General features: G+C 37.4%; 1 protein-coding gene across 1 annotated transcript; it reads left to right on the top strand.

The window, feature by feature from the left end:
• The first annotated feature begins 6,623 nt into the window (after positions 1-6,623).
• On the top strand, positions 6,624-11,411 carry LOC113012524 (uncharacterized). The gene is made up of 10 exons (XM_026152791.2): positions 6,624-6,822; positions 7,197-7,291; positions 7,429-7,573; positions 7,874-7,980; positions 8,434-8,605; positions 8,847-8,950; positions 9,308-9,437; positions 9,675-9,778; positions 10,136-10,265; positions 10,604-11,411. Exons 1-10 carry the CDS (start codon positions 6,639-6,641, stop codon positions 10,729-10,731), a joined length of 1,299 nt encoding a protein of 432 aa, XP_026008576.2. The 5' UTR covers positions 6,624-6,638; the 3' UTR covers positions 10,732-11,411.
• The last annotated feature ends 2,319 nt before the right edge of the window (positions 11,412-13,730 follow it).

Below are 13,730 nucleotides of genomic sequence, written 5' to 3'. Positions count from 1 at the left end.
TTATATCGCCTTTGGGCTTTTGGAGCCTTGACCTGACTTTTAAAAAATAATTGGGAAAAAAAGCACTATGCTGCTAAAAAATTAAAAATAGATATTTGCAAAATTCTGCCTAAATGTGTATTTTACCTGGTTAATGTGCGTGGCGGGCGTGGTCTGCAGCGCCGCTCCAGGGGAAAAGGACGCACCTGAGCGGCACCCGCAATCACGCCTCGCCGCCTTAACGTCTGTGCTCTCTATGCTGTTGTTGGTATGTGTCGGGCTGTGAGCTGAAAAGCTACAGCCGGTGTTCCAGATCAACTGGCGTTGGTCGAACAGATGTGTGGCAGTCTTGCGTTTCAGGAGCTGCTACCGACAAACCAGCAAAAAAAACGCCAAATGTGTCATCTGTGACACTTGTGAGGTTAACACACTCCGTCAGTCTTGATGCTGTTGAACAATAATGTTTAAAAACGTCGCGAGTTTACCTGGTGATATCCTCATGCGCGACGCGATCGCGAAAACAGCAAACAATTAACACCACGCCGATGTTGTTCACGGGACAGCAAGAGTAAACGATCGGGAGACTCGTCGTTATCGTCCCCCTCGCACGTTTTTATTTCTCTGGTTTCAGCGTTTTTGCTGCACAACTAACCCTAACCCTAACATGGACTCGAATCAACCAGCGCCACCTCTGGCCAAGTGCCACAGCCTACAGCCAGATCAACTTGTGACACACATCTGCACCACGTTTGAATTCGTTTCATGCACAACACATTTGTACCTTTCAATTTTGTCTGTTTGTGCGTCATGCAAATAAACCTTTAAAATGAATGAAATGATATCATGTATCTATTTTGGACCACATTTGTAAAAAATTCCAAATTACATACACAAAGTCATAGGAATCACCACCCCTGTTCATCATGATCTTAATATTTTGGCCCATAAGAAAAACGTCTTGAACAAAAATGACACATCAATATTTCATTAGTGTTGTCACATCCTGTAAGCATCATCTGTCTGTGTCTTTTCTCTGCAAACAAACATTTTAGAGGTGGTAGTTATATACAGTCTGTATAAGTGTGGTTAATCCAATAAACATTTGTAAGGAGATGGCAGTTACTGTGAATTTACAGGAGTTACACAGTGATTAGTAATAAACAGTCTCCAAAACTTTCATATGATCTTCAATTTGGAATCCATCTACTGACTATCACATAGCAGCTGGAGCAGTCTCCAATGGAGGTGAGTCCACTGCTGCCACCTGTGGCCAAGAACCATAGCCTACTACTAGATTAACTTGTGACACACATCTGCACCTGCTGCTATGATCACATTGAGTAGAGGCTGAGTGGCTGCACTTACCCCTGGTGCATCCAAATCTACCCACAAACCTGTTGAAAGACGCAATGCCAGCAATGTGCAGCCTGACTCATCCTGATTCTAGATGTTCAGCACACACACAGACACAGAGGTACTGTTTAAGGTTTAGTTTTAACCCGAGTCACTGATCATTTACAGTATTACAGAGTCTGGCAGTCTTTGCAAGATGTACACATTACTGTAAGTTTGTAGCTGACTCTCAGGTGTGACAGGTGTGCCAGCAGGAAAGAGGCTCAATAAACCTGCATCCTGCGGTTTGTCATGCAGGATTAAAAGAGCCAGGCTTTGTTCACACAGCTAGGATTGTATTTTACACTGACCCTGGGTCAGTATAAGTGTCATACAGTTTAAATGAAGCACTGAAACTGATGCATTGATGCAATGAAGCTAATTAGGATATTTACTGTCAATCTGTGGCAGCGATAAATCACTTTACTGGAAACTTTATTAACTAGTAACTTCATTAGTCCATAACAGAAGCTAATATTTCTGTCCTAACGTGGTTTAAAAAGTAACAGCTTTACTACAATATAATCTAATGCTCACACCATAAACGTTACCACATTAACATTTTTGACACTCACTGACTTTTAATAGTCATTCTATAAATGCTGTCCATTTAAATGGTCTTACCTGTAAACACTGCTGTATTCACCGGATTCCAGCCAGAGTGGATTCTGGAGTCTTTCCACGCTCCTTTTAGTGATCCTCCATCTGGATGGATGATAACAACCTTCTGAACAAATTAGCAGGTGGAGATGGCCCATATCTATGGGACAGATTTGTGCTAATAACGCACATTGTATGGACTGATAACATCCAAAGCGGGTATGAATAAAGTGAATAAAGTCACCCAGTCACTAGCTGTGCCATTACCCAGCATACATCACTCCCTCCATCAATGCAATAATCGATACAAAAGTAAATGCCTGTAATTAATTTATCTGCTTTTTCTCAGGTAGTTGTTTACATTATATCATTTATTGTGTTCAGTATACGTCACTACAATGTGTTTTCGGAAATATCTAAATATTTCAATTAAATTCAATTTTATTTAAATTTAAATTTAAAATTTAAATCCCAATGATCAGGCGACAGCTCAGTTCTTGTCCAAGCAGTTCATCTTTACCAACTAAAAGCTGTCAAACCTAAAATGAGGACGTGGGCTCAGCTTTCAGAAATTGTTCTGAAAGCGAATTTAAAACTGTGGCTTTAAAATGTTTATGAACTGTTACTCTGAGCTGTTGTTTGTATGTCCTTACCAAAATGGTTACTGCAAAGGACTGACCTGAAATCTGGGATATAATGCTTTTGGGGTTTTTCTTTTTAGGCTTTCATTAAGTCCTCTAGTCTATAGTTAATATGAATGACTACATGGAAGTTAATTTGAACACAGTTAAAGTTATTTAACTCTTGCAACCAAGCTGATTCTTTTCAACATCAACATATTAAAACTACAATAAAGCACCACCAGCAGTTTTATCAACTAAAGCTTATTTAATTACATTTAAAAGTCTTGATGGGTTTATCAGTGTCAGTTAGCATTCCACATATCACATTAGTACCTGAATCAGTCTTTTTTCTAATAAAAGGACCATTAATCACAGATACCGGATATACTGCAGTTCATATAGTTCACGGAGTACCTAAAAAGTACTTTTCCTACTGCCACAAGGTGGGGCTGTGCACCAAATGACATGTGAACTTCTTTTAAGAAAGACATGCACTAACCAGATATCATTCAGCTTTTGATGAAAGAACATATTGTACTTTTGTTCTTTAGAGGGAAAATACAGAGGTTGTTTTACAGCCAGGAAAGTTAAACAGTGAGAAACCAAATAATGACCTGAACCAGACATTAGGCTTCAATATAAACTACAAAAAAAAGAACATCTTGATGCATGCTCAACCATCCAGGTAAGTAAATCTCCAAAAGTTGATTCTGCTGCACACATGAAATGTTTGTTTTCATGGCAAAACCACAAACACAGACAGTCATATCTCTGTGTTAAGTCTCCCTTCTTTTTCCTCTGATTGCTGCCAATCGGTTATCCTTTCACCTGTTTGAATGAACAGTAAACACTGAACCTGTCAGGGTCCTGGGATCCCTGAGCAGTTATGGACTAATATTATAATATATATTTTGTATTGCTGTCCCTCGTTATCCCTGCTTGTGTGTGTGTGTGTGTGTGTGTTTCTGCGGGCGCCTTCAGGCCTGGTGGGTATGGCCCTGCTGGCGGACTGGCCACACCCGAAGCCACACACCTGCTGCTGATCAGGCCTCGTCGGGGGAGCTACTTAAGAGAGTCTTGGAGCTCCCCCAGCTGGTCTGTTTGTGAGTGTGAGCTTACCAAGTGAACTGAGGGTACTAACTACTGCCTCTATTTTCCCAGGAAGGATTGCTGGATGAGAGGGCAGCAGACACAGAGTGCACTGGCATGAGGGAGCAGACACATGGGCACAAACACTGGGAGAAGACACGGAGTGGAAGTCGGGAGCACACGGGGATGTATTATTGTTGTGTATCAGTTCCATCACTGTAAATAAACGCACTGCTTGTACATAGAGCACCGCGCCTGGGTCCTCCTTCCCCACACCCCCCACGGTTTGCCATGCCCTCTGCACACACCAGGCAATGCTGCTAAAATTCTTTATTTATTTAATCTTTATTACTTTCGGTTTCTCTCCAGCAGTAATCGGAAGGCATGTGACTGCAGATTAACGATCATGATTATTTTATACATATTTTACTTAAGCCCTCATAGTGCTCCTGAGAGTCCAGGTTTATTTTATGATTTATGGGTTTTATTGCACTACTTTTGGAACATTGTACCATGTAGTCATCTTACTCTGAGAGTTTGTGGGCTTATTGTGTTGCTTTTGCCACTGTTGTGTTCTGAATTTACATGAAACTAGATGTTAAAAAGTTGTATTATTTATATGGTTATACAACACAGCTAATGCATTCTCTCATAGCCATCATTTGGCACAACAAGACGGATGTGAAGCAGACAAAAACCCAGAAAAATACCAAACATTGTTGTGGTTACATATGAGACTGATGAGGGTGTGTTAGGTAATTTCCAGATTTTTTTTCTACAATGATTTTCCAGGCATTGTGATCAACATTACTGCCATGGGGCAACTTCAAGCTGGTGCTCTGCAAAACCAAGCTGCAGCATTATTTGGAGCGAGCCCCAGTACCATCTCCAAATGCAAGGCCAAGTATAACAGGGGAATGTCAGAGACAAACCCCAAAGTGAACAAGTTTGCTCTCAGTGTCAGCACTGAGGAGAACTGTAGGCTGTAGCTACAGATTTATGGTCATGGTTTGCAGGATGATCTGGCAGACGGCTCTCTACACAGTCAGTCACTGCCCTGCACTCAGACCTGTCTGTATTGTTATTCCCAAAATGATTCACTGGAACCAGAAGATGTGGTGGAACATTATATTCTGCAATGAGTCCAGATTCTGCCTATAGCAGCTGGATCGAAAGGTCAAAGTTTGGAGTTGTTTAGCATTGGCTCAGAAGATTTGATACTCACTCTGCTGCTCAACCCACAAATTTGTTTTCCTTTATTGCCAAGAAGCACAAAAAAGAAATAATTAACCAGACCCAAACACAAATTTCCTAAATCTTTTGCTGCGTTTAGCCCGAATCACACAGTACAAATGATAAACACAGAATAGAAATGGTCACCCCGAATTCCCTAAACCTTCGTGTTACTTGTATTTTTAATTTCAGGGATACTTTGTTTTGTAATTTGAAATTAAATTATGTAAATGAACTGCATGTTTTATTTATTAAATTTTGATTAAGCATTGATGCCAACTTAAAATGAAACTGACAAGATATTGAAACTGAAAAAAAATTATTGTAACTGAAATAAATGTACTGAAAAATCTTGTATTGAAACTGGAAAAAAAAATAAATAATTGAAACTATAATTTATTTGTTTTGCTTACAATTCTCTTTGTTCAGTTTCAATCTGCTGGCTCTGTTTTGTCTTCTGGGGGCGCGCTTGATTCCAACCCACATGTATTTGCATACATTATAGAGGCCACTAGTGCTGACCAAGCTGCCATCTTTCTCTCTTCACCTCTTTCATTAGCTGCTTCATTTTCAGGTGGGACCCTCTAAAACAGGTAAGTAATCATTTTTTGTCATCTTTCTTTGGTATTCCACTGGACTGGAGTTTAGTTTAGTTTTTTAGCTACATGCTTTTCCCCTCTCCAAAGCAGTTACTTGTTCTTTTCATTTAAGAATACAGCCCACATTATTATTGAATTTTTCCTGACTGCCTTCAGTTGTGAAGTCTTCCTGTTCTCCTCTGTGTGGCATAGGCTCTAATTTTTGTTAGTAAAGTGTGAAATTTCCTGAGTTGTCTTTCTTTTCCTTTAGTGATTGGGCCTGCTGAGCCTTGTTTACAAACTAGGGGAGGGTAGAAGTGTTTTCACTTCCTGCAGAGTCTGGCTAATTTGGTCCGGAGGGCATCAACAGTGAAATGGACCTGTCTTATCCTTTCACTTAGAAGTTATTTTGTGCTCTCCCTAGAATCAACTCAGCTCTGTGTCCCCTGACCATGAATCCAAGGCACAAACTCTTGGGAACGACTCTAGTTTGTCTGTATCTTAGGTTGATGCGGAGATTGTTCCTATAATCCGCTAGTTTCCTTGATTCCTTTTTATACTTCCACACCAATTGAAGGGTGTTCCTCCCAAAGTTTAGGGCAATATGTCTGTGAAGGTTCTCAGTCATTGTTTGCTAAGATACTGTTTTACAAAAAGTAAGAAAAAATAGTAAAACACTATTATTATTTATAAGACCCCAAATTATAGTTGCTTGCCTGAACTGTTAAACTGAATGTTTTCAGTGGTTGAATTTTGTGTTTGATTAATTTCTGGCTTTTCAGAGTAGTCCAATGTGCTGCATCATATTTTGGTATAAAACTATGAAGTGAGTGTAAGTTCCTCACTCCAGTTCAAAATGGTTGCACATCGAGGACATACTGAGAAGCAGAGACAGGTTTGCGTTTTCTTTTTTATGGCACGTGGCATAATAAGCACTGTTTGTTAAGCACTGTTTAAACAACTGAAAATCTCTTTCTTATTACTCATGTCTTTTTCATTTACTAAGAAATTATTTGTATGGGAAACAACAGAAAAAATGCACAAAAATGCTTTCACTTTGAATTTTAAAGGTGTGTTGATAATACCCACAGTAGAGTCAGATGAATGATAATAATAATTTGTGCAATGTTATTTCCCTTTGAAAATGAAACAACGAACAGGCAACACCCACCCGCGAGTCTATAAACACGCCGTCAACTCACATAACCTTCAGACGGAGAACCTGAAAGGATCTCAGCCTCACTTTCTAAACAAAGCAATGGCGCCAGTCGATGTTATGAACCCCCACTATGGGTGGGGGTTGAAGAAAAATCCCCACCTGCTGAAAGGTAAGTAATATAAAAACTGAAATAAATGTGTAATTATTAGTAATTTAATGAGTCTATATTCAAATGTCTTAAAACATGTTTGTTTGCTATTTACAAAAAAATCTGTGAAATTTTGTGAAGCGAAAGCACGTTCACATATTTGTTTTTTGTAATGTTGTACCGAGAGATACACTTAGGTATCAGATAATATGAATAAAATTGCTGACCTGCTAACTGCTACGGTCACCTTTATTTTCTTTTTTTTAATTTTTAAAATATTCTCTGTTGTGGTTCACTCTAATGTATGGTATAATTATTTAAAACGTATTTGTAGCTATATTTAGTCTAAAAACTGCAAAGTAAAATTCTCTCTGTTCTGTGCTATGTGTGTTTAGAATACACTGAGAAATATGTAGGAAAGTCACTGCACCACCCCTCTGCATTGCTGTCCACTGCCGAGCCTGGCTCAGCTGAGCAGGTGGTGAGGAAGGTAAATAGAGGCTGAAGGAGTCCATCATTAATTTGAGCTTTCTTCACATTTTAAGGCTCCTGTCACACCTATACTCAGCGCTGATTTAATACTACATGGAAACAAAGATACTAACTGTCACCTCTCATAACCTTCAGGTGCTCCTAACCAAGGCAATGTGTGAAATCTTCGTTATCTTGGCTAATGGTCAAAGGTGTCAGATGCTCCTAAGCGCCATGCAGCTGCAAGTAATGATTGTGAGCATTTTCAAAGAGGAAGTGCTGAAAATGCTCATCAAGAAAGGTAAGTAATGTAAAACAGAAAATAAATACCGGTACATTAAAATTATAGTTATCAGCACTTAAAAACTCTATATTCAAATTTCTTAATAATTTCTTAATCTCTTCATATATTATATTATATTATATTATATTATAGTTACTAATAAAACGGCTCAACTGCTAACTGCTAAGGATCACCTTTATTTACAATCAAACTCTAATGCAGGGAACATAATATAATTATTTATGACACATTTGTAGCTATATTTAGTTTAAAGGCTGCAAAGTAAAATCCTCCCTGTCCGGTGTTATGTGTGTTTAGGATACAATAAGGATAATATCAAGCTGCTGTTTGATGGCAAGCCACTGGATGATGACTCTGCACCAGTAAAAAAATACGGGATCAAAGCCGGCTCAACTGTACAGATGGTGAGGAAGGTTAACAGAGGGTGAAGGAGTCCATCATTAATTCATCTGACTACATCAAATTCATGAATCATAAATACACGTAAAGAAAAAGATGCACGATTCTGATTGAAGTGTAGCATCTTTTGCTTTTGCTCCCCTTTGCACTTTTGTCACATTTTATGGCTCCTGTCATACTTATGCTAATTCTGTATTAAACTGAATAGATAATGATTCATTGAAGTGAACATTTTTATCTGACATCTTTATTTTAATATCATATTTTTTTTTAAAAACATGAACTAAGTCTGAAGTTCCTCACTACAGTTCAAAATAGCTGGACGTCGAGGACTCACTGAAAAGCGGTGACATGTCTCTAAAATATTTGCGTTTTCTTTTGTCTCCATGATATGTGGTATAAAAAATGTTAAGCGCTGTTTAGCAAAGGTACTAACTGTTACCTCTCATTACCTTCAGACAGACAACCTGGAAAGATCACAAGTCCCCCCCCTAAACAAGGAAAATTGTAAACTCGGCATTATCTTGCCTGATGGTCGGAGGTTGTCGATGATGCTGTGCCCCGGACAGCTGCAGAGTATGACTGTAAGCCAGTTCAAAGAGGACATACTGAGAGTGTGGGCCATCCATGGTAAATAACCTAAGAACTGAAAACTGATACATTAAAAAATAAATTATGACCTACAGTCCTCAATGAGGATAGGATCAACTGTCCGTAAAACCTGTTTTATTTTTGTTTTTTGTTGTTGTTTATTTTACAAAAAAACTATTAAATGTTGTGAATAGGAGTGCAAACACCTTCAAAGATTTTTTTAAATTTTTTAATTGTTGCACATACAGTTACTCAAACCTGTTTAATACTGTGTGTGTAGGATACACTGAGAAACATGTCACTCTGCGCGTTGAAGGCAAGACACTGGACAACCCCTCTGCATTGCTGGCTGATTGCGGAATCAAAGCCGGCTCAACTGTGCAGGTGATTAAGGTTCAGGGAGGTGGAAGGGGTCCATCATTAATTTGAGCTTTCTTCTCATTTTAAGGCTCCTGTCACACCTATGCCCAGTACAAATTTAATATCACATGGAATAAATTATAATTCATTTCTGTGTAAATGTTTAGTTTACATTTTTATTTTAACTTAATATTTTGGTATAAAAACATGAACCGAGTTTCATCACTTCATTGCAAAATGGTTGCACTTAGAGGACTCACTGAAAAGAGAAGACAGGTTTCTAAACTATTTGTGTTTTCCTTTTTTTATGATATGTGATCTAATAAATGTGTTAAGCGCTGTTAAACAAAGGTAGTAACCATCTCCTCTCATAACTTTCAGATGCTTTTAGAAGTCTTCATTATCTTGCCTGATGGTCGGAGGGTGTCGATGATGCTGTGCCCCGGACAACTGCAGAGTATGACTGTAAGCCAGTTCAAAGAGGACATACTGAGAGTGTGGGCCATCCATGGTAAATAACCTAAGAACTGAAAACTGGTACATTAAATAAATAATGATCTAACCTACAGTCTTTAATGAGGATATAATCAACTGTCCCTAAAACCTGTTTTCTTTTTGTTTTTTGTTGTTGTTTATTTTACCAAAAAAACTATTAAATGTTGTGAATAGGAGTGCAAACACCTTCAAAGATTTTTTTTAATTTGTTGCACATACAGTTACTCAAACCTGTTTAATACTGTGTGTGTAGGATACACTGAGAAACATGTCATTCTGCGCGTTGAAGGCAAGACACTGGACAACCCCTCTGCATTGCTGGCTGATTGCGGAATCAAAGCCGGCTCAACTGTGCAGGTGATTAAGGTTCAGGGACGTGGAAGGGGTCCATCATTAATTTGAGCTTTCTTCTCATTTTAAGGCTCCTGTCACACCTATGCCCAGCACAAATTTATTATCACATGGAATAAATTATAATTCATTTCTGTGTAAATGTTTAGTTTACATTTTTATTTTAACTTAATATTTTGGGATAAAAACATGAACCGAGTTTCCTCACTCCATTTCAAAGCAGTTACACATAGAGCATTCACTGAAAAGAGAAGACAGGTTTCTAAACTATTTGTGTTTTCCTTTTTTTATGATATGTGATCTAATAAATGTGTTAAGCGCTGTTAAACAAAGGTAGTAACCGTCTCCTCTCATAACTTTCAGATGCTTTTAGAAGTCTTCATTATCTTGCCTGATGGTCGGAGGCACGTGATGCCTCTGAGCGCTAAACAGCTGCAAGAAATGACTGTGAGCCTTCTCGAAGAGGAAGTGCTAAAAATGCTCATGATGAAAAGTAAGTAACCTATAAATTGTTAACAAATAAATAAAAATTATAATGATAAGTGCTTAATGACTCTACATTCATTATTTTTTTTATTTAAAAGAATCAATAACATTTTATGAAGTGCAAATGCCTTGGAAGATTTTTTTCTTTAAATTATTTTTTATTATTATTCATAATAAAAATATATTATTATATTATTAATTAACCGCTACGGATCACCTTTACTGACAATCACTCTGATGTGGCTCACTTTAATGCAGGGAACATGGTATAATTATTGATGACATATTTGTAGCTATGTTTATTTTAAAGACTGTAAAGTAAAATCCTCTCTGTCCTCTGTTAAGCTGTTGTAGGATACACTAAGGATGTTTTGAAGCTGCACATTGATGGCATGCCACTGGACAACGGCTTTGTACTAAAAATCAAAGCCGGCAAAAAAGTGCAGGCGGTGATTATGGTTCACGGAGGATGAAGGAGTCCATCATGAATTCATGTGACTACATCAAATTTACAGGATATACCGAACCATAAATACATGTAAAGAACAAAACACAAAATTCTGATTGAAGTCTTGCATCTATGGCTTTCCTTCTCCTTTGTACTTTCTTCACATTTTACGCCTCCTATCATACCTATAGTCAGCACTAATTCAGTATTACATATTAATAATGATTAATTGAGGTGCAAAAGTTTTGTTTTATTTTATTACCAAGTTTCTGGGGCTTCTGTTTTCGCAGTCAGAGGTGTGTGCCTGAGATGACAATATTAGGATTATTTCGTCTCACTGACATCACATAGATCCACTGTCTGAAACAGAGGATACAAACAATCAGTAAGGAAGCTCATATTATTATTGTTACAGGAAGAAATTAGAATAAATGTAACGATACACAGACGAACCTCCACAAAGTAAATACTGAAACAAAGGAACACATTGATTGTCAATTTCCTATGTGATACATTATCTTTTTACAATGTACATGAATAAATGCACATCACCAAATGTTATTGTTTGGCTCACTGATGTCTGTATGTAAACATTGTGATTCACAAATGATCCTAGATTATATTTTAAAACGTAATTGTTCATTTTCTGTGACATGTTTTGTTCAGTTAACAATCACAACGATTAAGTAAATCTTTTTCACAATATGTTTAATGACTCAAAGCTAAATGTGGAAGAAATAAATAGGAATATGGCTTCCTCGTGGTTTGCATCATTTAACTTTGATAAAATAGAAGACTGTCTCAGAGAAATCAGACTGTCAATGAAAAAATTAAATGCAAAACGTTCCATTATGTAACCTCAAAGAAACGTTCTCTGAGGAAATTTTCACCTTATCCTGATTATTATACTAGTTTAGCTGTTTCTGTAAATACTTTAGAATCAACATTGGCACAACTAAACCACATTTTCTGATAACAAATTTAAAAAAGAGATCATATTTTACATGATGATTTTTACTTATCTGCTGGGCTCTAAGTAACGTCATGGCAGGAAGAAAGAAAAATCTACAAGCTTATATCAAATGAGGTGTTGCTAACTTGTTCAAATCCTGGCGTTGGAGCTTGGACAATTCAGGCCAATATTTTACTCAAATACATCAGGCCACATTTAAGTATTTTGTTATGATCTTTAATTTGAGTTTCTAGTTATAATCTTAATTATTTTTACCCTTTGCTCTTTTCACCACACCAAACCAATAAAGGACCAAACTGCCTGTCCATTTCTTGCTCCACTCTCCCATCACTTATTATACATGCCCTCAAAATACTTGATATCTTCCAATCAGGGCAGCAGTTCATCCCCGAAAAGTAGTGCTGATGGGCGCTCCACCCATTCAGCTGGAACCATGGCCAGACTTTAGGTGCTGATTCTCATCCCAGTTTCTTTACACTCAGCTTCATTAGCTGAAAATGAGTGAGCGATGAAAAAAGCTTGTTTTGTTACACCAAAAGAAGAAGCTGAAGCTTTTGATGCCTCACAGTCCCTGAAGTGAAGTGAAAATGTGTGGAAGAATCTTTAAAAAAAAGTTAACTTCTTTAACTGGTCAAACGGTGTAATTGGTGCATGACTCACATCACAGTGAAGCCGTTCATTACTTGCACAAACGTCGAGAGAAAAATTGTGAATTTAGAAGATCTTGCCCTGCAAGCAACAACATGCTAAACTGTAGAAGTCAAGCTTTTATTGCTTTCAAAGTGAAACCACATCATCTTCAGACAAATTTAAAGCTTCGGTTTTCATAGAATTATCTGCACTCTGTTCATTTGGATCCCACCTGTTATCCTTCTCAAATTTGATCAGTAAACACAGACACGGACCTCTGCACACACCAGGGAACGTCCCCAAGACTGTTTTACTTTGTTTTTGTCACTTTCATTTTCTTTCCAAGAGTTACAAGAAGTCATACGACTGCACTTCTATGGTTTTACTTTATATAATGAGAGTCTTAGTGCTGCTGCGAGTGGAGATTTATTTATGTGATGATTTATGGGTTTTATCACTTTATATTTAGTAAACTACCGCCATGAAGTCAAAGTTGATCTGACCGGTGACGCTATATTTCTAGCATTATGACCTGGATTCATTATTTTATTTGGAGAGTTTTGGGGATTATTGTGTTACTTCTACAGTGTTCTGAATATGCATGTTAGAATTATTTAATATGAATGTTTGTAAAATAGGACTGATGAATCCACTCAGGGCCACCATTTGGCACAACAACCAGGATGTAAAGAAGCAAAAACCAAACCAAGCATTGTTCTGGTTACATAACAAACACTGATACAAACAGTTCTCGTTAGTAGGTAGTTTCCAATTTGCAGCTCAATGACCGTGAAAGCATGTTGTAAAACCAGATTTACTTCTACACTTAGCTACGAGGCATTATGATGAGCATCACTTACATGTTTTAGCTGTAGTTGAACTCTTTCATTTACAGATCATCTTGGGTTCCATATTTAAATCTTAGTGCATATTTTCTGTAATACACTATTTTCTGTGGCACAACGACCAGGTGCTGAAGGCAGTGGTTGAGAGTTTAGCTTCATATCACTATCTAAGACCTGCTTTTCTGAGATGTGTGTTATATATCATATATCATAATGTGGATTTGAGGAAACAGAAGTTCTTCTGTAAAATGTTTACCGCAGTGCAATTCTTGCTGTGATTTACATGTGAATACATTAACAATGATTTTAAATGATTTAAGCAGAGTAAAAATCATACAATCATTCTGAAACTAGAAATTTAGGTTAACCGTCAAACAGCTAAACTTTAATCAGATTAAGAGTCAAGTAATTTTATTTAGTCCATTATCACATTTTTTGGTACAAATGAAAAACAAAAAATAGTTTTCCTGCATTTCCCAACTCAACAGCATAAAGTGCTGAAGCTTTCTCCTGCTGAGACTGTATGTATGTAACCTAACCTAACAATAATGAAAATATCTGTATTTTAACTCAGAT

The sequence above is a fragment of the Astatotilapia calliptera genome, chromosome 3 (genome assembly GCF_964374335.1).
Source record: "Astatotilapia calliptera chromosome 3, fAstCal68.1, whole genome shotgun sequence".
NCBI classification, from domain to species: Eukaryota; Metazoa; Chordata; class Actinopteri; order Cichliformes; family Cichlidae; genus Astatotilapia; species Astatotilapia calliptera.
This window is presented reverse-complemented; position numbering and strand designations above follow the sequence as displayed.

Excerpts from the sequence above, each read along its gene's own strand:
- LOC113012524 (XM_026152791.2), top strand. The coding sequence starts at position 6,639 with ATGAAACAACGAACAGGCAACACCCACCCGCGAGTCTATAAACACGCC. Across the intron at positions 6,823-7,196 it reads AAATCCCCACCTGCTGAAAG|AATACACTGAGAAATATGTA; the intron begins GTAAGTAATATA and ends ATGTGTGTTTAG. Across the intron at positions 7,292-7,428 it reads CTGAGCAGGTGGTGAGGAAG|GTGCTCCTAACCAAGGCAAT; the intron begins GTAAATAGAGGC and ends CATAACCTTCAG.